Source organism: Grus americana, chromosome 3 (genome assembly GCF_028858705.1).
Source record: "Grus americana isolate bGruAme1 chromosome 3, bGruAme1.mat, whole genome shotgun sequence".
Taxonomy (NCBI): Eukaryota; Metazoa; Chordata; class Aves; order Gruiformes; family Gruidae; genus Grus; species Grus americana.
In genome coordinates, this window is record NC_072854.1 from 101,051,603 (window position 1) to 101,079,460 (window position 27,858).

Sequence of the window (27,858 nt, forward strand, 5' to 3'; positions counted from 1 at the left end):
ACAGTGAAATCGACTTGAAGAAATAACAGTATATTAGGAGTTTACTGAGAAAATAACAAAAGTTTCTGCTCCGATGAGAGGCATTAAACCATTTACAAACTGAAGTCTGTAAGAAGTGCCATCCTTCTTCCCCCCCATTCAAGTGGGTCCTACTTCCCTGAAGAGTGATAAGCAGAGATAATTTATGAGGACCAGGTAAAGGATGTGTTATGTGATCTATTGCCTGAGAGTCTAAACAGAGTTCAGCCTTTTATGTCTCAAAGGAAGCATGGCAACTATGTACAAAGCAGCATATTTCCAAAATTATTCTGAATCAATTTCTACTATTGGCAAAATTCAAGTTATTCTGTAAAAAGTAACAATTAAGATTACTAAATTGGTCAAAGAGTACACAAGATTACAAAGCTTTGTTATATAAAAGTCCTTTTTAAAAAACAAAGCAGTTAATGACATCTTGCAAGTTAACTTCCCTGTTAAAAGAGCAAGCAAAGCACTAACAAAAAAAGACTTCAAAATACAGATACATGAAGACTTAAAAATAACATAATTTCTATATCATCTGAGAAGGTCATTGTTCCCACCTGTAAAATTCTGCCTTTTCTAAGACTCCCCAGACAGCAACCCCTCAAGCAGTCTCCTCCTTCTACAATGTCTGTGTATGAGAAGTGAGCTCCAACTTTTTTCTTTCATATGTATGCATTAAATAGTACTGATGAAATGTATTAATACACATACATCAGCCAAATACTAAAATTTGCTATTAAAATGTCAGAAAAAATATCTCTGGATATTCCTGTCAATTCCTTCAAATTAAAAGATACAGACTTGGTATTACACTCAGTTCTGTATTAACTAGTCAGAGTGTTTACTGATGTCCTGTAAGCCTAACATTAGAACCTATGTGCTCCAAAAACAGAAAGTACAGAAAGTACTAGTCAAAGAGCTCTTAGTGTCCCCTGCTATCAAAGTTTGTGGAGCCTGTTGCAACAGGTTTGTAAACAGAAGTGAAGAGATCAGGTAGAAGTTCTTATATTAAAAGCACAGCTCCAAATTTGCCCAGAGCTGCCTCTGCTGAATCAAGTTCAAATTTACCCCAGATAATTTAAAAAGCAACAAACTGGTATCAGACTTTCTAGAAGAAGGTTAAAATTGTAGGTCTTTCAAAAAAGCATCCAAGAAAAACTGCAATACCATTGACCAGGTTAGAGTCACTTCTGGGAACTAAAACCTTGAGTATGCTGTTCTTTGTTGTTGCTGCTGTGATGGTGGCTGTCCTTGCTGTTGCTGAAGACGAACCTGCTGGGAGTATGGATCCTCAAGAGACTTAACAAAAATAGTTGTTTTAGGCCCAGTTTTCCAGACAATACCATTTGAATCTATTACAGAGGACTCTACTGTGATGTTGTGGGTGCCAAGTATCACAAAGTTTAACAGAAACTGAGTGCTGAAGTAGTCGTTGTGTGGTTCCACCCTCTGCTCCATTTCATTGGTCATGTTGTCAATAGGAATCTGAGAACACATGGAAGGTTAAAATGCTATTTTATATAAGCCTGTTAAAGTAAGATTTCTGCTTTCCATTTAAAGGAGAGGAAAAAGAGAAAAGACTTTGTCCTCAATTTTCCTAAACCAATGCATGTGCCTTTTTGGGCCAGCTTGACATGCTTTTTCATTGATAAATGAGTTTTTGTATCTATTCACAGAAGTAGCTAACAAGTCTTTTTCTCCCTGAGGTTCTAGTTTTCCCAGAGTAATACAAGTCAGACAAACATTACACACTTCCTGGTCCTGTTATTTTAGAAGCAACCGACTTTTTTCCCTTCCCCCTCTCAAAAAACCAAACAAAAAACCCCCAAACCTCACCAAAACAAGCCTTTCACTAGATGTCACATGTTAGCGGAACCTGAACTTCAGACATGCAATCTTTGATGAAACTGTTGACTTGAATTTAATGTGTATCTCTTCAGGTGCTATTTAATTTGGACAGCCTGTCCTCCTGATTTCCATAAACAAAAAAACCCTGACATGAGGATAAAGAAGTTTAGAGCCTACGTGGTAGAGAATAATCTACTGCTTTTCCTCCCACCCCCTGTGGCATTTCATATGATATATACCTAGGTTAAATTTTCTTGATCTCAAGTAGATTACTAATGATTTGTTCCAAATATCACAAAGCCTGTTTTGTTTGGAAAAGCTGTTACTATAAAGGTATCAGCATACAGCAGACTTAAAATCCCAGATCCCTTCCATGCACTATGCCTGGCTCTGGACAGTGCTTGAATGTCAACTGTCAAGAGTGAGAGGATTACAGAACCCCCCCATTCATTTCAACCCGAAAATTCTGCTAAACAGAGCCAAACAAAAGAGCAGGAAAATACAGCAAAAAAAGCTTAAGACTTCTCCTGGCTCCACTCTAGCCATACCTTATAGTCTTGTCCAGATTTGCTCTGCAGGACTGAAGAGACATTTAGACAGACTGATTGGATTTTACGGAAAAGGCCTGGTTTAGATCCATGCTGAACCACTCCTTCCACCTTCAGGGCCAATTGCTGATTGTTCTGTACTGCAATAGGTTCTGCTGGGTTCCTTGGAGATGGGGATAGAGCAAGCTGAAACAAGACAACAAATCAAAATGTAATTTTATGCCTCCAGAAAAGCAAGCAATTCAGGGATGAAACAGAACACCTTATATAAAAATTTCCAAGGAGAGGTTTGGTAGGGAAACCAGCAAGTGAAAACAGATTTTATATCTAAAACTCATGACTATAATAATTAATAAGCATCATCAGCAATACTAGACATGGTCTTTATATCAGTTTCATTAATTGCACTTCAAAAGAAACAGAAAAAATCTTCTACAAAATAGCCACAGGTAAGTATACTGAGCTGAACAGAGAAGTAAAATGCAATAAGAATAAATATTAAGCCTTAAGGCTTTTGCTTCTCCCAGAAAAAAGGAGCATTTAAGTTAAAATATGACCACTGAAGGTCACATATAGCCAATTCTTACTCAGTTGATAAATATTACAGGTTTTGTCCAATATAAGGAAAAGCAAAAATACAAATTTCTAAAAGTTGTCTTCCCAGGACTAGAAGAATGTTTAGCTTTGCAGACTCAGAATTAACAAAAAATCTGGTTAGGTTTTATCTTTAAGGCTTTGCAATCAAAGAACTGAATCCTACTTGCCTAAGTCAAAGCCTAGTGGTTCTTTCCTAATGGTCATATGTACATATTATTCAAGTTATTCCTAACAGATAAACCCAGATGCTATTTGTAGTCAAGTATCTTCACTAAAAATGCTGAAGCTTTGTGCCCTCAGTAAGGCTTTTGTCACGAAGCAAAGACTCTATAAAGAAAAAATTTAGGCCACATTTGAGCAGTACTTACCTTAATACTTGTAGACTGCAGCTTTTGAAAAAAGTACCTTTGAAATGAAAGGGGTACCTTCAACAATGCAATGACAGCATTGCACAGACAAGCTGTATGCTGTAAGAAACAGAGCCAAAACAATTGAGAGAAAATATCATTCATAGCATAGGAGTAAGGCATACACTTGAGGTACTGAAACCACAGTGATTTCCACTGTCCAGAAATATATTGATACATTCATAGGATAACAGCCAAAAGTGACTACATTTAGTCTATGTTCTGCCTTTTATGAAGATATTCTGCTCTGGAAAGAATAAGGAGGCCAAGAAAAAGTAGTATCTAAATCATTTCAGTCCTAATGTTAGAGTCAGCAGAGCAGGATCTGCTTGAAACTCGTACACAAAAAATTCAAACTCTCAAATAAATAACAATTCCGCTCTAAGCAAATAAGACTGGCATCTACCACAACTTAACGCGGTGCAATAATTAAGTTATAAGCCTCATGTCTATTCTTCCTTTCCCCACTGCACTGTACCATGCTTCCAGCTCAGATGAGCAAAGCAGCAGTACTGAAGTCAGAGCTGCATTGGTAAGGAGCCAGTAACAACCAAGTTTACAGGGTTTACCTTTGCTACATTTTACTCATTCTTCTATTTTATTTGGAATCACTAAAGACTACTGAATTTAGAAACAAGGCAAATAGATGCCAGCCATGACAAATGGACTACCTTATTCCTATCAATATGCACTTCAGCTTTATAGTGTTCACTAACAGTAGAAGAGGAAACCATACCATACTAGCCCTGTAAAGGAGTACATTATCAGCTCACTGTTTGCATTCAGCACACTTTACATTGTGTTCTCTGATGACCTGCATTGATAAGAGAAACACTATACTCACAAAACACAGTATTAACTGCCAACAGCTCAGTGACCAAAGCTAGGCTAGTGCTGGACCCTCCAGCTCTGTGTGGTACAGGAAGAATTCCTTCATGACAACAGCATGAACAAAAACAATGAGCTTCAGTATTTGAATGCAAGAGATCTGACAGACTTGACACTACTTTTAGGTATCTTATCAGCATCTGCTGTAGTAGTCTTAGTATCAGAATTTCTAAACATTATTTTTAGTCAGACCAGTAAGGTTACAGATGTCTTTGAAAACACCTTGTATTAAGTATTTTCAAAGTAATGAGTCTCTGTAGAGACCATTTGTGCCAGTTAATGTTAATTAACCGAGTGTGCTCTTCAGTTTCTTGACCACCAGGGATCCATGGAGTTGCCAAGTTCTTGGAACCTTTGTGTACAGAATATACATTTAAAACTTTTACTTGCCAAGTAAGACACAGGAGCATACTTCCTGTTGAGGGATTCCACTTCTTCCAGTACATGATTAAATACAGACATCATTCTTCTTTCATATTCACTTTCAACATGTGCTGTTCCATTTGAGCTATATTCCTGGAAACTAAAAAAAAATCATATCTAACACTTCCCTCATTGTAATCTGGGAAGCTCACACCCAAACAGGCCAAGGAAGCCCATCCTCTGTTACAACTTGAAATCCATTAAAAATCCATTAAAAATAACTGTTCCAAACTGTTTACTCTTTTTAAAATTATTTTTCCACTATAAACTTACCCTTTACAGTTAAACCCTTTAACTACAGTTTATCTACCACTTTGTGCCCACCCTCTCTCACTTGAAGCAGTTACAAGTCTAACAGACTCTGCATGCTTAATTCCCCTAGCTTTTATTTTAACCTGCAGTGTTTTTAAAAGTCTCAAGGAAAAGCAAGAATGCCAGAGTTAAAACCAGATCTAGAAGTTTATAATCTCATGTTTTGAATATAATTCCATCTCCTAGACAACTAATGTTTTAAAGTCTACAGCTTCATGCTTTTTACAAGTATGATTAATACATCTTTTAAACAATGCTTAATTCATAATGAGTAGGACAGTCACTTCAGATGTTCACTTTTATTTCCATTTATAAAATCACACAATTAAAGAGATGTTTATCCACATTGTCTTCCATTTAATCTTAGCCTGAGAGTTTTAAAAAGTGATTCAATTAATAGGTATTTCAACATGAGGGTATAAGTTCACTTAAAGAGCCAGAGGTGATGGATTTACATTAAAAGTTTAAACTGATTTAGTGCATATATTTTCAGGACTCTGAAGGAAACTAATATGCACTTACAAGTGTGAACAGTAGGTATGGGAGCTAACAGAATGACATGAGTTAAAATAGGTGGCTAAGAGATTAAAAGTTTTTTAATGAAAGTCTATATTTAAGACAAGTCCAGTATAGTGCACAAGAGCAAAATCAGTGTAAAATGCAGAACCCAAAACACAGTCCCTAGCCTGCCAAGTATAGCACAGCAGCAACAGGTCCTCAAGACTACCCAGAGTAGGGTTAGAAGAGTCTACTGAGAAACTTTCTGAAGATTTTTTGAATTCCTAGGCTTAAAGCTCCAAGGATTTAGAAATAACTTTCTACTCCTTTGCTATTTAACTATCAAACCTACCTTGCAGATTCTGGATCCAAAATCAGAGCTTCTATTGCATGTGAAATCAACAGGCAGCTCTGCTGTTGTCTGATATTAGTATTAAGGAGTTAAGTCTTAGAAAATTGGCACCTAAAACAAGAAATGCAATCTACTTACTGGCACTTTTCCTTATTTCTCTAGCTTTTGTGAAGTAATCCTACAGTCATTACTCCTTTAGTAAACAGAGCAAGAACTGTGAAAACCCCAGGTTTTATGTTGTTGCAATTTTTGTGTCATAACTTGTTCATAAAGTAATTCCAAACAACAGCATGACAACATTTATTTCCAAATATGTTTCAAGCAATTAGTACCTAATTTTTATGTTACTGCTTCAAAATGACTTTGTGTCAGTCTGCACAGAAAAGAGGATTGTTAAGCTTCATGCTGTCCATATGAGAAGGAAAGTGGACAAATTCTAAGATTTTAAGAGGATACAGTTCTACATTCCTCAGAGTCGCTGAGTCTGCATCAAAAGAAGACTGATACAGATCTCCATAGCGTGTAGCCAGGTTTCGGAATTCTTCCATTGAGTGTTTCATCTACAGAGACAATGTCACTAGTTAAAAAATCAAATCAAAACAAAACCCCACATCCAGAAAACCACTACGCTATAACATACAACACTGAAGGAATAAGACAACATACTCTGGCAAAAATACATAAATCTCTTACTTCTTCACACAGATAAAAAGTACCCAGGTGACAGATTTATCCATACATTAAACTGGTATTTTTCTTGGAACACAGCACCAACACACCCTCCCTTAGGTTAAAAAAAGCAAAATAAAAACCCCACCCACCTCCCCCCATTCCCTACTGGTAAATCGAATTGCTGTCTTTCAAGGACTACCCACTGATTCTTTCTTGCACACTACATCCATTTTAAGCAGAGTGTCCTGGTATTCTGTACAGCATCAAGTCAGTTGCCAACACCCACCAAAAGAGTTGCAGTACCATCCTAAAGTATATTTTCTTCCTTAGTGTAATCACGGTATCCGAGGAGTTTCAAAACAAGGCATGAAAGGTCTTGCTGCAAGTTTGAGTGTATTGAGTGGCTTACTACATGCATGTCCTTGGCAGCTGTACACATGAACGTATGAGGAAACATATGTACATGCTCAACTTCAAAACATGGCCTGCTATAGGCAGACATTTTTATAGCTACAAGTGAAAACCAAGGTCCACTATTTCGCAAAACTCTTCACTAACACTTTTCAGTTCTTTTGTTAGATATGTTTGCTGAAAAGCAAAATTCATACTAGAGTCATAAACTAACTGCACAAGAGTGGAACAAGAACACATGCCTGGTTAGAGATGCGTCCACACCTTTGGAGATCATTTCCTGATGTCATAGCAATTGTTGTGGCAATAGCTGGTGGTGGACTTGTTTTTAGGCTGTTGCAGGTGCAAATAAGTTGAGAAAAAGCTTGCAGAAGGTCAATCCTGAGTTTCACAAATCCACACTGAAAGCTCAGAGGATTAAGTGGTGTGCTAGCAGCCTGAAACATAGTAATAGGAATGTTGGCAATCTAGGTCAAAAGCAAACATGCTAAAATAACTTTGCAATGTCACTGAACTGTCTCATCAGACAACTGAACCCCCTTCAGTTCAATTCTAAAAGCTGCTTTTTTAAAAAAGCAGCTTTTAACAGATTTGTTCAGTTTAAGTCACACTGAACATAAAGGACACAAGTTCGGTAATTACTAAAATATTATTTAAAATCTATCCCGCTTGTAACAAATGTGACTTAAGCTGTTACAATGCTGTTAGGGCCCCTATTTCCTCTTTTTCCAAGGCCATACCACTAGGCTTCAAATGACATTAGTCTGGACAGCCCTTACCATAAGAGAGAGCACACTGAACTGAAAGACACACAGAAACACAAAGGACTGAACAAGTGGCTCTCTGCATCAGCCAGAAGAGAAGGAATTGGCTAAAGTTACCTGCAGCAAGAGGAAGGGGTGATAACCTTTGATTTTTTTGGAACTGTGAAATGGACAGGAACATTATGACAGGACTGAATCCTGCATTTGATGAAGGCAGAGATACAGTTCAGTGACAACTAAGAACAGTAAATAACAGAACTCCAGGAGGGCAGACATGCTGCTATTATTTAGAAAATATGACTCTGTGAAACTCTGCTCCCTAAGAGCTTATGTAAGTTACAGGAGCATCTGTGACAGTTGAGGACACCCAGGAGGGGGTAGATTGCAGCACTCAATATTTGATACTAGTTAAACCAAAAATCCACTATTTATTTTTCTTATACTGGTGCATTTTGAGCAGTATACACTTCTTTAAGGGGGAAAAAGGCCATCTGCAGACCAAAGCACTGTGACCTTCTCTTACTCAGAGAATGAAAGTCTCTGCGTGTCTTCCTCAGTGCTTCTTATTCCTCAGAAAAGGTCACTTCTGGAAGCAAGAAGTTATAACCCATCCCAAAACCTTACTAAGAACCATTTCTTTACCAGCAGGAAAGGAGTAAACTAGTTTCTCACAAAACATCATGTCATCTGAGAACTGGCCCACTACTGACTAAACTGAGGAAAGATCAGCCAGCTGCAACCACTTTAAACTACTGAGCTAGATTTCAACCAAAGAAATAAGACTATCACTTGAGCCATTTAGCCCTTAGTGTAGTGACAGGACAAGGGGTAATGGGTTTAAGCTGAAGGAGGGTCCATTTAGATTAGATGTTAGAAAGAAATTCTTCACTGTTAGAGTGGTGAGGCACTGGAACAGGTTGCCCAGAGAAGTTGTGGATGCCCCATCCCTGGAAGTGTTCCAGGCCAGGTTGGATGGGGCTTTGGGCAACGTGGTCTAGTGGAGGGTGTCCCTGCCCGCAGCAGGGGGGTTAGAACTAGATGATCTTTGAGGTCCCTTCCAACCCAAACCGTTCTATGATTCTATGATCTACCACTTTCCCTTCTCCAAGGGCATAAAAGAGATCCCTTCTGAACTGAAATTGTTCAGTTATTCTACATGGGTGGTTTCAGAAAACCGTCTGTGGAAGACATCTCAGCACACTGTAATTACTCTACAGAGACTACATGCTTTTATAGAAAGTAAAGTACCAGTAGTTATATCAGAAAATCCAGACATTTTTAGTAGCACAAATTGGACTTGATTCTTGTAAATGGAAATACAAGCTTGTCTCATCAATACTGCAATTTACCTTATCTGCTACCCATATAGCCATGGGCAATAAATGAGTTACAATTCTTTTCCAAAAATGACAGAAAGTTCTTTGGCTCAGCCAAGTTCTTCAGACACCACCACTTATCAAAGTATTTGGAGTCAGCACTACTTAATGGTTGTATTAGTGCTTTGTTCAAGTTCTGTACCTTCTCTAGATTACCAGCAGTGAAAAATAAGCACAATGCTTCCAGTGAGATGCAAATTCTGTGCCAGAAAGAGCAGGTCCTGTTCAAAACCTTTGCTAACTATACAAGCACGTACAGTGAGACAGATGTGGACTGTGGCCAATATGCTCTGACAAGTCCCTGCCCTCCCCTCCCATTTCTCATCCATAAAGTAATGGGACTTTTTTCCACAAGTGGACTAACTCACATGAAAGAACATTTTGCAATGCAGCACACACAGTTGCATGTATATCAAGAAGGAATTGAGAAATTTTCTGACAAGATCAGACACCGAATATTTCATCATTGCTAAACTGGGTTTACTGAACATCTGCAACAGATTTACCAGCAGTGTCTTCCAGCTACAAAGTGGACAGCTACACAGCGTTCATCATACACACTAATGTCTGCAGTACCAACAGTGCTGAGTCATGCTCTACACCAAAACAGCAGCAACAGTAAGGCTGAAGCCAAAGGGAAGTGACAGCAAGAGTCTTCAGCAGTAAGACTATCATGTGCACTTTATGGCACTTTGCTCCCCTTTAAGCAGCTGAGTTCTGTAGATGCAAGCTGTGAGTGGCTCCTTTTACAGCTGATACACTCAAGCACGGTTAGGAATTTGTCCAGAGCAATGCAACAAGCCAGTAATACTCAGTAATAAAACCCAATTTCTTCTCTAGCCCTCCAAAACCAGTATTTACTCCTCTGGACCACAACCACCCACAAGTATTGCACCCAGAAAAGCACTATGTGCAACACAGGAAGAGTGAGGACTGGAATCCTTTAACAGAAAAAATAAAACAAACTCTAGGGAAAGGCTAATTAAATTACTGAATCACACAATGACCAACTTAAGTTATTTTCCTGCCTGTATTAAATATTAATATCTAATTAGATGAGGACCCCCCTCAACATTTTCTAGACATCAGAAAAATCTTGATATGAATTAAAAGCTTTATTCACTCAGCCAAGACACATACTTCAGGAACTATGGAGCTTTCTGAGGACAAAGGTGTAAAATTTACATCCTTCCTGCTTATTCAGGGACAGCTTAATGAACAGTAATATCTGAACTTTATTAAACATTAATATCTAAATTGTCATGACGCTGACATCCTAGTAACTAAAAAAGCAGCTTCATTCAAAAGCCATACAGAAAGCTGTATGTAGATTTCCTAATGGAAACTAAAATATAAAAGAAAGTATTGTGTAAAGCTGGATCATCTTTTGTTAAGAAGCAACCTGGCAGTAAGAACTCATGGTCCACATTCATAAATGTTTTTGTTTACATTCAGACATCACACACAGCAGCTGCTTGCTATCTTTACCACTTCAGAGAAACAAAGTATTTGCATAAAAGCAGGTACCATCTGAATTCTGCTGATTTGATGAGACTGAGTTGTCCTCCCTCCTCTAAATTGGTGTTGCCTTGTTGTTAGGATTCCATAGGATCACATTGTCTTCCTCCCTCCTGCTGAGTTCATGTTGCCTTTGTATTTGACAATGTGATCCTTCTCTGTATTTCAAGAATATACCAGCCAATTTAGACAAATTTCCAAGCTTGACTATTTTAACAGCATTTATTTAGCCAAGACAAGCAGTGGAAAACTTGAAGTACTGCAGCTTTAAAAAAGTTCTGTCATATATGATTTGATCAAGGCAGGAAGTGAGGGGGGAAGAGGAAAAAAAAGAGAAATTACTAATCACACTTAGCTGAGCTACAGGATCTTCTCTCTGAAGATGCAGTGTGTTAGAACTAGCTCTTCCCTGCAGTCCTCAAAAAGTCTGGCAGATGTCAGACATCTTTAAAACCTTTTCATAGGTTTAAGAACAGAAACAGAACAGACATGCTGCAGTATACAGAAACATCATCACTAAAGTAGAAGATCTGTGCTTACCGTCAGTGACGCTATTCCTTTGTGATAGGATTTTAAAGCCTCAGCAATGCAAGAAAGCGCAGAGCTGTAGTTGTCCTCCTGCAAACCTGTCAGACACTGTTCTGCATGGGAGAACTCCTTCAAGCTGTTCAGCCAGAAGTAGAAGTGTTCTGAAGCCACTTGAGTCAGCAGGCTTTGATACAGTTCTCTGGCCATATCATGGTTGCCCTGTAATGACAAGAATGTTTTTAAGAGGGGACATGAAAGAAAGAAGGCTGTGGGTTTCTACAGAACAGTAATGTCTCCAGAACTACTCTTACTTTAAAAACAGAAATAGTGAAACTTCTTCCAATCATTTGATCGTGACAATCTTAACAATAAAAGTACGAATGTTATTTTATGGAAATATCAGCCTGTATAAAGTATAGTACTTATTTACACAAGGTAATTCAACAAGATGAGAAACAATATCAAAATTTACTTTTACTCAGTATGAGATACTAGGGTTTCTACATAATTCTAACCCCAGCTGTGACTTTACTGAAGGGAAGGGGAAACAGTATCTTTTTCTTCCTTTCTTCATATTGAAAAAGCACCCATCAGGACAGATTATATCACCAATTAAAGAACAGGTCTACAATGTAGATTAAGCATCTGCTCAAGAAACTATCAGGTCATTACTTCCTTCTCAAATACTTCAAAAGTCAAGTGAAAAAACATCCTGATAAGATGATGCCCTAAATAGCATACATCTGAATAAGCATTCCAGGGAATTAAAGAATTTTATTCCCACCCTCCCCCTTCATTTCTTCCTCCCAAGTCCTACTATTTTCCTTACTTTCTTTTTCCAGTTCAAAGAAATCACTAGCATCCTTCTAACCATGCCAAACCATTTTCCTCCAGGTATTTTCACTTACCATTCTGGAAGCCTGTCTGGCTATCCTGTAAGCTGTCCATCCATTGGAGGCATTCTCAAGCTGCTGTTTAATAACAGTTTTGATTTCTGAAGATAAAGCTTTCTGACTGGAAACAAATATCACTGTGGCAAGAGAAACCTAATGAAGGGTGTAGGAGTGAGGAAGGTAGTTATATTTCAGGAACTAAACAAAAACAAGAAAAAAGCCAATTCTGTTTCCAAAACTACCAGAAGTGATCTGCTTGGTTTTAGACTCGAAACTATGTAGAAGATTACATATATATTTTAACTGAGGAACTTCTCAGTCATATCTTTTAAGTAGTTATGGCAACCCAAGTATTTCTTGTAGATGAAAAGTCACTTTCACTTAAGGAATCTTACTGTGGCTTTTAACAGAGATACGCTCCACATGAATTAACAGGAAGCTTGTAATTTTTTTCTTAAAATTCAAATTCACTTCCAAATAGATATGATAAAAGCATTTTTATCTCTTATAGTATGTTAAGTGTCATATGCAGAGGACCATACATAAATTGAGCTAACTGCCATTTTGTTTTTCTATAACCATTATTTTACAGGTACCTCAATAATTTCAATAGCTAGGTTTGTCTAAGCAGTGCCATCTGCTGGAAAATCTAATGAATACACTGCATAGTTCAGCTACATCTATGAGATTTCAACATTGAACAGACATGCATAGTCGAAAGCAAAACTGAAAATAGCGGCTATAGACTGGCACATTAACTTGGACATAGCAAATGGCTTAGCCCTTGATGGATAAATTCTATATAAACTACTGTGGATGGATTTTATTAAAAAAGGCAGCTATTTACCAGAAGGTCTTACCAAGAGTTCCTGTTTTTTATCAGTGGTAGATCGTCCAATTAATTTATAGAGGTCCATTAGATCTCCTAGCATCCCATCTGCTAAGACAGGCAGCTGCATGGCAATAGCTGCTAAACAGTGGCACATGAGAATCCTAGCAGCATCCTGGGCGCTGTGCAACTGGGTCAGCAGGGATTCAACTACTGACTGGCTCAGGTGAGGACGGCACTTGACCAGCTTCACCATACAAGTTAATGTGATCTGCAATTCACACAATCAACAGGTACAATAAATACAATGTCTACTTAAAAATTAAAAAGCCAGACACTTATCTGCAAGTATGATTGCAGAAATATAGAAGATCTGGCATTTTCAGAACCACGTACACTACAAAAGATGAGATTTTTTTAAAAGGCTGAGTCTGTCCTGAGCTTACAGCACAAAAACATATCACAAATTCAAAACTTCCTTCTCATACCAGCAGCCTTTATAGGTAAACAAATAAAATTACTAATAGCAGCTTATTAAGTGGGAACACAAAAATAATAGTTTATAAGAGTGTTATAATCACGTACAATGCATCCCTATCTCCTAAAAGCAGGTTCTCTCCAAGATTCTCTTCATCCTCCAGAGATACCTCCACCCCATGTTCAAGGTCATGTTTTTATTGCAGCTGTTCCTCTGAAGAATGCTTTTTTTCACCTACAACAATCAACTTACTCTAGAGCTGAGAGGAGTTGCACTATTGTGCTCAGTTTTCTCTTCCACTCTGATTATGGGCAAAATGTAGAAAAACCTTCATTTACTTCCAGTATGCTACGCTTACGCCAGAAAGGATCTGGTGCACAGTAGCTTTTCTGTTATACAAGCCATTACTATAATTTACAGCTGTGCTAGGGGAAGACAACAGTAATGTCACCTTTAAGGTTGCCTGAGCTCCTGGACTGTCATCTTGACTACAAAGAACAAGAAGAGCCTCTAAGCCAAAAACTGCATCTTGCTCCAAAGGCAGAAGATCTAAGAAAAGAAAAATACAGTAAGTTAGTTCCCTGTTTTCTGACCATAATTGGTGTAATGGTTGCAATACCAGTGCAAACATGACAGATAAGTATCTTCCCAATACTTCTGCTTTACCTTATTTTGTTTAGAAACAATTCTGCCATTCCATGTCTCAGGTAACTATTCAGCAGTCACAGCAACTGACATTTGTAGAGCGCACATAAATCTCCGGACTAAGATTTCTAAATGCCCTGTTATTCTTTTGCAATAGATTTTGTGCAAAGAGTTTTCAAAAGGTTGACAAACAAGTCAGTTTTACAGCAAAGGTAAGACAAGCATTTATTTACCACAAGTCCTACTGCATCCAGTAATTTTGTCTAAATTAGACAAAGATGGAATCTTCCCAACCATTCATAAAATCATACAGAATATTTTCTAGATTATAGTCCCCATTCTCCCTAACCAGCATGAAGGAGCAAACAAATTTACAGACACGTTCACAGACAAGACCAGTTAACACATATTAAGTGCATAAGCCTGACTAAACAGAAACATTTCATTGTCCTTACTCTCATTTACCTTTTTCCTGACAAGAGGCTGATATATTAGTCAGAATTCTCACACCATGAGCTGCAATGCCACGGTTATTATGGTAACAGCACTCCTGTGCTAGTTTTACTAAATCAAATGATCTTGCAGTTGTGGCTGCTGTTCCTAAAGACAAGGCAAACAGGACAGTCCATAATTACATCACAGATCTTTTCAAGTACATTTCTGCAAAAAATCAATATTGACTTAGGATTATTTTTTTTATATTTAAAGGATAGGATAAAAACATATCTTACTCTCAACAGAGGCTCTCCCTCCATTCCTGAACACTATACAAGACATACATGAGAGAATAGTTGGGTCTAAAGGCTGATGTTTCAGGGACTCAGAAATATTGCCTTAAGAAATATTATATCTGATTTTAAAAGTTGGTGAGCATATATTAAGACATGTCAGAATGACTGAAGAGAATGTACTATTTTTCTCCATTTCAGCAGCCCATGTAGTTGGGCTCATAATACTCATTAGGGCAGTCTGGATTCCAAGAAAAAAGAAACAGTATGATCACCATTTTAAGAGCAAGATACCTTGAATCACTTTAAAACATCTACTCTTATTTCTCCAGAATATGGCCACAAGGCAGAAAGGTTCATCTGGTACTGAGGCAGGTCATTCCCACAAGGGTGGCACAGCTTCACTATGCCAGGGTAACATGTCAGCCCACTCTCACACTACACAAAAACTAGGAAAATCCATGGTTTTAAAGCACCTTAAGCAAAATGCAGGTCAACCATTTGAGATGCATTACATTTCTTCATTTTATGAAGAAAAATTGAAGACCCAAAGGTAAAAATCCTTTCATATAGCACATCAGAAATAGCATATCAGAAATAATGTGGCCAGCAGGACTACTGTCCCCCTGTACTCAGCACTGGTGAGGCTGCACCTTGAGTACTGTGTTCAGTTTTGGGCCCCTCACTACAAGAAGGACATTGAGGTGCTGCAGCATGTCCAGAGAAGGGCAATGAAGCTCATCAAGGGTCTGGAGCACAAGCCTTATGAGGACCAGCTGAGGGAACTAGGGTTGTCTAGTCTAGAGAAGAGGAGGCTGAGGGGAGACCTTATCTCTCTCTCTACAACTCCCTGAAAGGAGGTTGTAGCCATGTGGGTGTTGGTCTCTTCTCCCAAGTAAGAAACAATAAGACAAAAGGAAATGGCTTCAAGTTGCATCAGGGGAGGTTTACATTGGATATTAGGAAAAATTTCTTCACCAAAAGGGTTATCAAGCATTGGAACAGGCTCCCCAGGAAAGCAAAGTCACCATCCCTGGAGGTATTTAAAAGACATTAGATGTGGTGCTTAGGAACATGGTTTAGTGATGGGCTTGGCAGTGTTAGGTTAATGGTTGGACTTGGTGATATTAAGGTCTTTTCCAACATAAATGATTCTATGATTCTATATTACCCACAAAATCCAGAACAAAATCTTAGACCATGATTACTTATGGATATATATTATCCCATTTTAAGTTTACATATGATGAACACTGACTCTCAGCTAGTGTTCTGAAGTTCAAAAATAGTTTAAGAATATGCTACAAAGTGTTTAGATGAAACTAGTTATCAGTGGGTAGCCAATCCATTAGAAATGCCAAAGATAATCATCTAATCTAGTTTTCTTACCTGGAGCACTGCTGAAGTACTGCTTAATGGCAATGGTCCCCGATAACGTGGAAAGAACAGATAGCATGCCCAGTTTCAAGCTGTCATAAGGAGTGTGAAGAGCAGATTCACAGAGTGCCTAAAGATTAGCAGGAGAAATGATAGAGAGGAAAGGAAGTCCCATGAGCTACCTGTATTAAACATTTAGTTGCACTTGTCTGAAGAATTTTGAGTCAAGATTTTCTCACAGAAAATACTATACTGAAATCAAAAGTTAGAAGTCATACCCCAAAGTATCTGTTTTAGTAGACTGAGGACATGGCTTGCAGAAGAGTGACAGTGGGTCTCATTCTAGGAAATGCCAATTAAGTAATTTATTAAAAATCAGTGACAAAAATATTATCAGGTCTCATCAATCAACTGTTGCAACAGATTAAAATAGTTCTCCAGTCTTAGAGGTATACCAATTGTTATAAGGCGAAATAATCTGCAGGGTTTTATGTAAGTATACATCTCGAGTAAAGTTTCAAGTGCTATTTCCTTTAACAGTCCTGGTGTCCAACAATACAGTTTAAGTTTCTTGATAAACATCTTAAAGTGTATTTTATTTTTTTAACTCATTTATAGTAGAGGTCCTGTCATACTTTTGACATTTTGCCAGATCTTCTCAGGCTTTATCACATCTAGATTGGAATAACCCTTAAAATTCACATTTTTCTCAGACCCATTATGTCACTGTCCACAAGTTAGTCACTGGTTTTGGGGGCTTTTTCAGTCAGCATGAGAGAAAGCAATGAGACAAATGGAAAATATAAGTATATTCTGCCTCAGAGAGTGCCAAAGCAGAACAATAACATCTAGTAACTGAATAAAGAAAAACCACCACCACAGATTTAGTTTCACAGAACAAATAAAAGTCCCAAATAGTGTTCTTAGGCATATGTATGTTCTTGTATGGTATAAGGCTTAAATTCTAAATAAATTTGTACCAATATAGTATTTTGCTAATCCACTGAATAGTGTGGCATCAGACAGAAGATGCTATAATGACTAGGGTTGAAAATGAGTCTTGATGTCTCCCAAGACACTGATGTTTTACTCCAGTGCTGTTAGATCACCACTCAGAGTATATCTGAAACAGTAACTACTAAGAATGCCAGCAGCACAGAAGAATTAGCAGGATGGACTGCAGACTGCTTGTTACCTTCGCAGTCAGGACTACTACTCTAAGCATCAACAGCAACAGCTTCTAAAGCTGATGCCTAGACATCAGTGAAGTCTCCACAATTCGGAAACTAAGCCTCCTGCCTGACCTACACAGACAGACCCAAAATGCTAAAGGTAACACTGCTGAACCTCCTATTGGTTAAAAAGGAAAAAAACATCAGGTTTTGCTGTGAGAAAAGGAGGGTCTGCTCCAACCCTGTTGTATAAACATTACCGAGTCTCTTAAATACGTGGAAAAGAGTTGCCCAACAAAAAAAATTGGCTTTATATTTCAGAAGTCAGAAAAAAACTCATTACATCTGCGTGCCATTCAGCAAGCAGTAACAAGCTACAGTCAATTTTATATTAACCCAGCCACTGGTTTAGTTCCAACCTCAATGGAACTTTTTCCTAAGCATTTCAACCATCAGGACACCTACTTTAAGACACTACATAACAATGAAAGTCACGTTATCAATATTTCTCACTTGTACTGAGATAACTACCAACCAGGCATAATGGTATAGAGTAGCATTTTGACTGCAAATAATCCATAAGCCATTAAAGCAATTCCTTAAAATTCTTAAAAGGAAATAAATTTATAGTATTAATCCATTAAGAATAAAGCAGTTTATTACAACAAAAACCTCTGCACATTCCAAATCTTGTCTAAGAATCAGAGACAAAGCAAAACATGCTTTATTTCCTCACACAACTAAAATCCACATAGTTTTTCTTCCCAGCTGCCTTGTGTTCCAACAGCATATAGTAAAAGTAGCTTCCAAGAGTAGCAAAAATAAAGAAAAAAGATGCAAAAAAGTAGAGCTATAAGCATGTGCCATTAAGTTCTTGAAATATTTACTTTCCCATTAATCTAATCTGAAGGTATTTTCTATAGTCATTTCTACCAGAAAAGGAGCAAGACAGCAGAAAGTGTTCATGTGCAACTGTGATTGAAAGAAAGCAGCAATACCATCTACAACTGTCCTGGTTTCAGCTAGAACATAACAACTGTTTCCCCAAAAAGCACAGATGCACTGTAACACCTTCTAGGGTCTCATTCATACAACAGGAGTCACAAGGATTCTATTGAAAATAAGCCATTAATCCTAAGAAATGAAGTCAAAATTACATTTGTCCTTTGAAGTATACTTTGCTGGATGACATGCTTTGAGAAATCCCAGAAAGACTGTGTTACATGAGAGCATTAATACATACTCAGTATCATAAGATTAATGTAAACATTCAGCTCTCATGTCTTGTCTTAGACAAGTTTGTCAGTTGGAAAAGTTATTTCATCACTGTAAAAAGGCCTACTACATGACACATGCCTTTCCTCAGTTATACTTCAACTTTGATCCTTACAGGTAAACTTATCCAACTCAAGATATTCTATGATTCTATGAACTGTTCATTCATACTTGGCTACTCTGCTTGGCAGGGTAACCTAACTTAAGCGTACGGAGATGCATGTTCTTCCTTCCTTTACCTCCCAAGTTATTCTCCAGAAATAATTCTACAACTAATTGCAAAGTTTCATAATAAACTTTAGCTTAAAAAAAAAAATGTATAAACCTGAATATTTTCTCTGCTCCATGTATGTGGTGTCTTGTTGGCCAACAACTTTAAGTCTTGGATTGCAAGCCTCTTCACAGCCTTCCTGGGGTCATTCTTCAAGTACTGCAACAGAAGCTGGATCTGTGACAAAGTAAATTCATTGTTTAAGAGATGCTACTAGAAGGAAGTCTTTTCAAGAGTACTCACAAACAAATTTTGAGCACGCTCAGCCAAACTAACTTGCCTTATCTGATTGCTTGCCACATGGAAAAGCCCATACTTAGGCTGTGATGCCACAGCAAGCTAAAACAATCTGACAGCAGATTTCTACCATCCTGCTCTCCTAGTTCATGCACCCTTCTCTACATCATCCTGCATACCTGAGAAGCCTCGAGACCTGTTTTGACACTCACAGAAATGCCATAAAACACCCCCTGAGAAGCTCAGTAAAAACCTTATACTGTCATGATTATGCTACTAGCAAGCATTCTGGGCATTTGCTTCTAATATAGGTGTCTGCATGATCTGCAGTTAACAGATAGCAACAAAGACGTACCTTGTGTGTCTCAGTTGCCAAAAACAACCCCAAAAACCCAACCAAAACCAAACCCTAGCCACTCCCTCCAAAGCATTTATCTCTAAGTGATACTTCACTACATGTCCTTTGTCGTGTTCACTTCCTGCAAATTTACAGACATGGAATAAACAGCACATAAAAAAACGTGAACATGCTGGCAATAGTTTTGTTCTTCATTCCTACCCTGGCTACATCACTTTTAAACAGCATTGGCTGTTGTGTTGCAGAAATACAGCCTAAATCACCATGCTTATTACCATAAAAAACCAAAAAGCAATCAAGTATTCTAATGTTGTTCCAGTTGGCTTAGATTCAGTACTATCAAAAGCATCCTCTGAAATACAGAAATCAACCATAACAACAAGAAGTTTCAGACAGATCAATGCCATTAGTCTAACAGTAACAGACACCAGCCTTCCATAGCTGTACAGGATTGAAAGCAAGCAAATAGATTTTCATGACTACTTTACAAGGATTAGCTAGATGAATCTCAAATGTCACTGTGTTCAGACCTACTATATAAATCATGTCCACAAAAGACTATCAGAACATAAGCAATGTATTTTTCCATCACTACTTTCCCACAACTGGGTTCATAGCCCTAAATTATAACAACAGATTCAAATTCCTCAGAGTTCAAGAAATACATTTCTAAATGCACTCTAATGCCACTGAAATATTCTTTTGCTTGCAAGCAATGAATGCAAAAAGCACACCCATGACCCAAGAGAATATACTGCAGTGACAAGCTAAGTCTGGGTTCTACAGGTAAGATGAAATTTTCTGAAAAAAATCAGGGTGTTTGCTTTCCGAAATACTAATAGATCCTAGGTGATTTCCATCCCAGTTGATTTTTAAAGACAAAACAGGTTATGATCTGTAAAGGGTTCCTGTGCTTGATGGGGTTATCTGAAAACAGGACCAGAGAGGACAAAAAATATGAAAGCAGCAGCAATTTTCAGGGTATTCTTTCTCTATAGCACACAGGAGCAACCATCCTAGCACATCCATCACGATTTATTTTCAGCATCAGCTAGAATCTGAGGGTTTTTTAGATGTACTTTGTACTTTAAGTTGAAGGAACAACTTAGGAAGAATTACCTGTTTAGGAATGTCAACCAAAGAAGAAGCAGCAAGCAGAGTAAAGGTGTGCAGAGTAACAATGACCATCTTGGTAGAGGGATATGATGTTACCAGCTGCTGAAGCAGCTGCCGGGAGCTGGAGGCCAGGCTAGCATCATGATGCATGTGCTGTAGAATAGGGATCAACTTCAATTTCAAGTCCACAGGAGTGGCTAAACCTGCAACAAGGAAGAAAGATACAGGCAGACCGTTAGTCCTTTGTTTTGGCTTTTGGCAGTACTGAGGCACACAACATGTCTGCATTGCTACCACTGCTGAATGCATAACCCATCTACTAACCAGCTGCATAACAGCTGTATCAAGCACCTTCATGGTTCTTCGAGAAGGTTGCTCCTTGCTTCATTGCAGGTAACACATTAACTCATCTAAAGCAACCTATGACAGTAAGTTTCTTCATCCTACTACAGATGAGCTTTTATTCTTTACCAAACACATGTTTTGAGAACTTAGATTTTAAGAGGACACAAGAGCCAGACATTGCAATTACTGGTTAGCTAATTTAAAGACTAGAATCATTTGAGGATAAAGGCAACAGCATTCTGATACCAGATATTTACATATGGATAATAAAGAATTCTTAGATGAATTAGAGCTTTTCCCTTTTATCATTCAATATACAGATGTACCTTGAATCATCTCACTGATTTTATTACATATTCCAGCAGCAAAATCCCTGTAGAGAAAAGACAAAGTACCAGGTGAAATGAAGAAATAATTAAAAATAAAAAAATCAACTGAGCTATCAAACAGTGTTTTAACAATAAAAGCTTTCACAAAAGAGTGGTTGCCAAAACCTAAGTTGTTTTAGAACCCCTACACATTGGCATGGTCAAATAAAACGGAAGCTTTCAAAAGTGTCAGTGACATGCAGCACTACATGTTGATCCCTAATATAATTTCTGTAAAATAATCCTTGATTAAAGCTGCTATTCCACTGTGCATTCCCATATTTATGAGCTCTCCGTTACTATTTTAGAAAAAAAATTGTTAAACTTGTATTCAAATTTCTTTACAATACTGTTATTGCACATAAACATTTTGCTGTAAATGACATGGCTAGCACTATAGACGGAAATATTAAGGTTTGTGAATGCCAGTGTCAATGGAGTTTCCATTCTCTATAATGTGAAAAACTGAAAAAAAATTACATCTTACTTTGATTGTGCAGAAAAGTTGGCAGCAGCAAATATAGCAGCTTCAACTTCCACGTTATCATGGGAATCCAAACTCTGACGAATACTGTGATGTGCATTCTTCCTTTCTGGAATAATAGATGCCATGCTGCCTAACATCCTACAGAAGTAAATCACAGCAAGATCAGGAAGAACAATGACCATGAAGAAGCACAAGATGAAACCAAATAGACATGTAAAAGCAAAACTATTTTGATATAAATATGTGCTCTTTCACGTCTATTACAGAAACAAATGCTAAAAGTAGGCATATAATTAAAATGTAACAAATTTTGTCATGTGGGTTATGTTACTGGTTTAATAAAAAAAATATATTTTGATACCTTTTAGCATGACACAGGTGCAGTGAGAAACTTACCAAGAATTCTTATAAAATTAGGAGTGTACTATGGCACTGGGAACAAGTATTTTTAAGATGCTTTTACATTCAAGCTCTGGTATCAATACAATGGCTATTTTCAGATACACATGAAGTGTACTAATCATGGGATACAAATTCAGAAACGTAATCTAGGGGGGATAAAAAAGCATTTAGAGAACTGTTTCCATCCTTTCTATCCCTCTTCCCAATTGAGACAAATGCCTGAACAGTCATAAACTTTAACCGCATGTTAAGAAGGCAAAGTTTCTAGAGCGTTACCATGATCAAGCAAGCAAATATCTGACTTTTCATCATTTGTTTCTAAGATTTTTTTGCTGATGTGAGATAAGGTTATTGCTGGGAATAGTGTAATACCTTGTGTAACTGCTAAAAAAAGTAGCAAATCAATCTATCCTTTGCTAAGATTACCTCAAAGATACTTTCAGACATATTTAAGCATAATCCAATCATAAGAATGAATGCAGAATTTGCACTGATGGTAATTTTAGCAAGATGGTAATTTTCTGGTCTCCGTGTGGAGGCATGGGTGGTGAATGGAGTTAGCAGCCGGTCACAAGCAGTGTTCCCCAGTCTTGGGGCCGGTCTTGTTTAATCTCTTTATCAATGATCTGGATGAGGGGACCAAGTGTGCCCTCAGTAAGTTTGTGGATGACACTAAGTTGGGAGGGAGTGTCGATCTGCTTGAGGGTAGGACAGCTCTGCAGAGGGATCTGGACAGGCTGGACCAATGGGCCAAGGCCAGCTGTAATGAGGTTTAACAAGGCCAAGTGCCAGGTCCTGCACTTCAGTCACAACAACCCCATGCAACACTACAGGCTTGGGGCAGAGTGGCTGGAAAGCTGCCTGGAGGAAAAGGACCTGGGGGTTCTGGTTGACAGCCAGCTGAACATGAGCCAGCAGTGTGCCCAGGTGGCCGAGAAGGCCAACAGCATCCTGGCTTGTATCAGGAATAGTGTGGCCAGCAGGATGAGGGACATGATCATCCCCCTCTACTCAGCTCTGGTGAGGCTGCACCTTGAGTACTGTGTTCAGTTTTGGGCCCCTCACTACAAGAAGGACATTGAGGTGCTGCAGCATGTCCAGAGAAGGGCAATGAAGCTCATCAAGGGTCTGGAGCACAAGCCTTATGAGGACCAGCTGAGGGAACTAGGGTTGTCTAGTCTGGAGAAGAGGAGGCTGAGGGGAGACCTTATCTCTCTCTCTACAACTCCCTGAAAGGAGGTTGTAGTGAGGTGGGTGTTGGTCTCTTCTCCCAAGTAAGAAACAATAAGACAAAAGGAAGTGGCTTCAAGTTGCACCAGGGGAGGTTTAGATTGGGTATTAGGAAAAATTTCTTCACCAAAAGGGTTATCAAGCATTGGAACAGGCTCCCCAGAGAGGTGGTGGATTCACCATCCCTGGAGGTGTTCAAAAAGCATGTAGACATGGCACTTGGGGGACATGGTCTAGTGGACATGGTGGTGTTGGGTTAATGGTTGGACTTGATGATTCCAGAGGTCTTTTCCAACCTCAAAGATTCTATGATTCTATTCTAAGAGTTCTACACAAATACTTATACACCATTATCTAGCAATAAAATTCCACAGATAAAGGTCTGGTTTAGCAGATCTTTCTTACAGACACTACTTAAGGAGGACAAAACCAAATCAACTGAAGATTTTCATCTGAAACTGCTGAACCAACAGCCATTTTAACCTTTTACTTGAAGCATCCTGTGAATTGGCTAGTAATTTCAGTCTTTTTTTCCAAACTGAACAGATTCCTAGGAGTTCTAGTAGTCTGTAAAGATAACCCTCAATACCAGTCAACAGCTCTAATCTTGTTAGAGTAATGAAGTGGAACTATAAGAAAACATGTTGATATACTGTATTTACAGATTTGAGACACCAGAGCATGAAAGCATAATCTCAAATAAAATATCAAAAGAATTATGAGCTAACAAACCCCTGTTCACAAACTGGTAGGGGTTAGAAGGGACCTCTGGAGTTCATCTAGTCCAACCCCCCGCTAAAGCAGGATCAGCTACAGCATGTTGCACAGGATCACGTCCAAGCAGGTTTTGAATATCTCCAGAGAAGACGACTCCACAACCTCTCTGGGCAGCCTGTTCCAGTCACCCTCACAGTGAAGAAGTTTTTCCTCATATTCAGATGGAACTTGCGGTGTTCCAGTTTGTGCCCATTGCCCCTTGTCCTGTTGCTGGGCACCACTGAACAGAGTCTGGCCCCTTCCTCTAGACATCCACCCTTTAGGTATTTATAGATATTGATCAGATCCCCCCCTCAGTCTTCTCTAGACTGAACAGACCCAGCTCTCTCAGCCTTTCCTCATGAGAGATGCTCGAGTCCCTTAATCATCTTTGTAGCCCTCCACTGGACTCTCTCCAGTAGTTCTGTCTTTCCTTAGTTGAGGAGCCCAGAAGTAGACACAGTATTCAGATGTGTCCTCTCCAGGGCAGAGTAGAGGGGGAGGATAACCTCCCTTGACCTGTTGGCCACACTCTTCTGAATGCACCCCAGGATACCATTGGCCTTCTTGGCTAGGAGGGCACACTGCTGGCTCAATGGAGAGCTTGTTGTCCACCAGGACTCCCACCAGGTCCTTCTCCACAGAGCTGCTTCCCAGCAGGTCAACCCCTAACCTGTACTGGTGCTTGGGGTTGTTCTTCCCTAGGTGCAGGACCTGCAGGACTTGCCCTTGTTGAATTTCATTTGGTTCCTCTTTGCCCAGCTCCCTAGCCTGTCCAGGTGTCACTGAATGGCAGCGCAGCCTTTAGTGTGTCGGTCACTGCCCCCAGCTTAGTAGCATCAGCAAATTTGCTGAGGGTACACTCTGTCCCCTCATCCACATCATTGATGACGATGTTGAATATGACTGGACCAAGCACTGACCCTTGGGGCACACCACTAGATACTGGCCTCCAACTAGACTCTGCACCGCTTAGCACAACCCTCTGGGCTCTGCCATTCAGCCAGTTCTCTACTCACTTCACTGACCCCTCATCCAGCCCACACCTCCTAAGCTTGCTAATGAGAACATTATGAGAGACAGTATCAAAAGCTTTGCTGAAGTCAAGGTATACCAACATCCACTGCTCTCTCTTCATCCACCCAGCTGGTCATGCCATCATAGAAGACTATCAGATTGGTCAGGCATGATTTCCCCTTGGTGAATTAATGCCTCCCATCTTTCAACAGTGAAATCAATAACAGTTCTAGATGGACAGAAGAAAAGAATACAAAGGGAGAAAGAAGAGTGCTCTTTCACATTTGAATTCACTTGCACAGGAGTTGGAAGATGCAGTTAAGATGCTCATGTTGGATAGCATTAGAGACAGACACCAAAGCAGCAGGACAGTGACATTAAAGATAGCTTAATTTTTTTTCCCCATTTGATTCCCAGGAAGTCTAAAGCAATCAATAATACAATGGCACTTCCTTAGAAGTCATTGATCAGAGACCAACAAGCAGTGAACTTCTAGAACAATGATAAATGAAAAATAGGTGCAAACAGAGCAAGGTTCACATGAATAAGATTTGGTTACAAGTTAAAAATTTTTGACACATAAGGAAGGACTTTCCTTTTGGCCCTGGTCTAAATAGGTCATAGGCAACATATATATTGCATATAGTTACTGTCTGGGTTATGCATAGAACAGGTTCATTTTTCAAGTACACAAAATTTCAACAGTGCAAATTCTGTTTTGCCCAGAGAGATGCACAAAATTCTCACCACTGCAAATGGTTAATAACCTTGTTCTGATCACAGATCCTTATCATTTACCCCCTTTAAAGACATACATCTTATACATTGCTCAGTGTTAAAAGCAAAGACATATCCTACATTTCACTCATGGTAGTTGCAGATTTTGTTATTCCAGACTACCATACTAACTAACTAGCTAGAGATCTGAAGTTAGGTTCACATATATAATACATACCGAAGTGTAATAGCCCGGGCAACTGGATCATTGCTATGAATTACTGAGAAAACTCTTTTGACAAACTCATCCACATTTAGGATCTTCTCTAAGTGCTTCTCACTCTGCTGAGTAACTTTCAGCACACACAGCCTCAGGAAGTTGTTTCTATTAGAAGACATACACGTTTCTTTATCAGGCTGTTTTATAACAAAAAGTCAAAAACTTTAAGCACAAAATTATTTAAAAAATTCTGAGAACAAATTAAAACAAGGCAAGGTCTATGCTTTAGAAACATTATATTTAATTAGACTGATACAGTAAAAAAGAGACTATTAATACATTGTTTTATTTTCTAGTACAGACAGTACCAAATTTAGGCCCAATTCCAGGGAAGTTAACCTGTTGACAACAGTGAGAAGAAACGTAAGTAGATGCCTGTTTTGTGCACACTTAGGGGTCTAATTCTGCTAGAAAAGCATGCCCAGGACTAAGACAGAAAAGTCTAATTGCCATTGCTACAAGTGAGTGAATTTCTTTTCCTTCCTGGAGCCAGCAGTAAAGATTCCACAACAGCAACAAATAACTTTGTAAGCTATAACAAAGTAGCTTCAGTTCTATCACATGCATCATTTAAACATCAGGCACTTGGACAAGCTATAGTTTGGGCTTTGTTATTAACATTCTTAGAGATGAAATTTGCACACATGATCATTCACCTATTTATTAATTTGAATGGGCCTGTGGAGCAGAATTTACACCAGTGAACTTAAACCAGTCAGTAAGTGAATGCTCAAATCAGGACAGATGGAAAGGAACTGTGTCATTGACCACTTGCAACCACTTAAGCCCACCAGGTATAAGGAAGACAAGCTTCAGTCAAGCATAACTTGTCTTCAGTTGAGTAGGTACCACTGTGGTATTATCAGGCAAGCAGAAAAATCCCATGACTGCCTAGGCTCCAACGCAGCAACATTCCCAAGATCCCGTGCCTTACTACAGATCAGAGAATGGATAGAAACTGACTGATGCCACTTACCCCACTCTGAAAACATCAGCTAGTTTTAGGAAAGCTGAATTAATGAGAATAGGGAAAGGATATTTCTGGAAGAGCCTGGGAAAACGGACAACGGCTTCGCATTGCTCCCCGAGCTTGCCAGACCTGAGGCCTAAACAAAACAGCAACAATTACTGCAGATACCGACGCTCCTTCAAATCCAGGTCCTTCCTCCACCCCCCGCCCACGGTAAAGCGGTACAAAACAAAGCTCCCAGCCACCGGGGACCGAAGGGACGAGACCACCCCCCACAGCGCGGCGGCGGTCAGAGAGCAGGCGCCAACTGCCCTAACAGCAGCCCCACGGGGCAGGCAGCCCCAGCCCCGCGACAACCCCGAGCCCGCCCGGTTTCACCTTTGTCCAGCTCCATGAGTGCGGAGTTGGCGTCCAGCTCCTGCTCGCCGTAGCCCGCATCGGCCAGGAAGGACTTGGCGCTGGCAGCCATACCGATCTCCTCACCGCCCACCCGGCCAGCTTCTGCGAGCGCCCAGCCCTGACGCAACGCATGCGTAGTCACCGTCCCGCCACCTAGGGGCAGCTACCCCACCGCAGCGCTATTTATGCGCGGGAGAGACGCCGAGGCGCATGCGCGAGCCAGCCGCCACAGCGGTCGCGGCCGCTGCATCCCCGTGAACCACTGGTGGCTGGGAGTGGCCTGGAGGCCCTACCCCTCTGCATCACCCAATCAGAGGAAGAGGGCGCGGCGAAGAGGGCGCC

The 27,858-nt window shown here is 39.4% G+C and overlaps 1 protein-coding gene across 2 annotated transcripts; it reads right to left on the minus strand.

Annotated features, from left to right (window-relative positions):
• Positions 1 to 306: 306 nt before the first annotated feature.
• On the minus strand, positions 307 to 27,651 carry INTS7 (integrator complex subunit 7). 2 transcript variants are annotated; one of them, XM_054822976.1, is made up of 20 exons: positions 27,496 to 27,651; positions 27,124 to 27,253; positions 26,106 to 26,252; positions 21,746 to 21,883; positions 21,217 to 21,263; positions 20,549 to 20,748; positions 18,889 to 19,011; positions 16,129 to 16,246; positions 14,477 to 14,611; positions 13,818 to 13,915; positions 12,920 to 13,159; positions 12,075 to 12,212; positions 11,179 to 11,385; positions 7,223 to 7,417; positions 6,354 to 6,457; positions 5,898 to 5,966; positions 4,703 to 4,835; positions 3,386 to 3,484; positions 2,421 to 2,606; positions 307 to 1,509 (listed from the first exon to the last, which is right to left on the minus strand). In XM_054822976.1, exons 1-20 carry the CDS (start codon positions 27,584 to 27,586, stop codon positions 1,222 to 1,224), a joined length of 2,886 nt encoding a protein of 961 aa, XP_054678951.1. In that variant the 5' UTR covers positions 27,587 to 27,651; the 3' UTR covers positions 307 to 1,221. The 2 variants fall into 2 exon arrangements, 1 of the variants encoding a protein (XP_054678951.1); XR_008576733.1 differs by lacking the exon at positions 307 to 1,509 and having other exon boundaries at positions 2,470 to 2,606; positions 4,725 to 4,835.
• Positions 27,652 to 27,858: the final 207 nt, after the last annotated feature.

What these genes read in the sequence shown, in the direction of transcription:
- INTS7 (XM_054822976.1), bottom strand. Translation starts at nt 27,586, where the DNA reads ATGGCTGCCAGCGCCAAGTCCTTCCTGGCCGATGCGGGCTACGGCGAG. An exon ending in GGAGCAGAGAAAATATTCAG is followed by an intron (nt 16,247 to 18,888) that starts GTTTATACATTT and finishes GCTAATCTTTAG; the next exon opens with GCACTCTGTGAATCTGCTCT. An exon ending in AATCTGGACAAGACTATAAG is followed by an intron (nt 1,510 to 2,420) that starts GTATGGCTAGAG and finishes ATGTGTTCTCAG; the next exon opens with ATTCCTATTGACAACATGAC.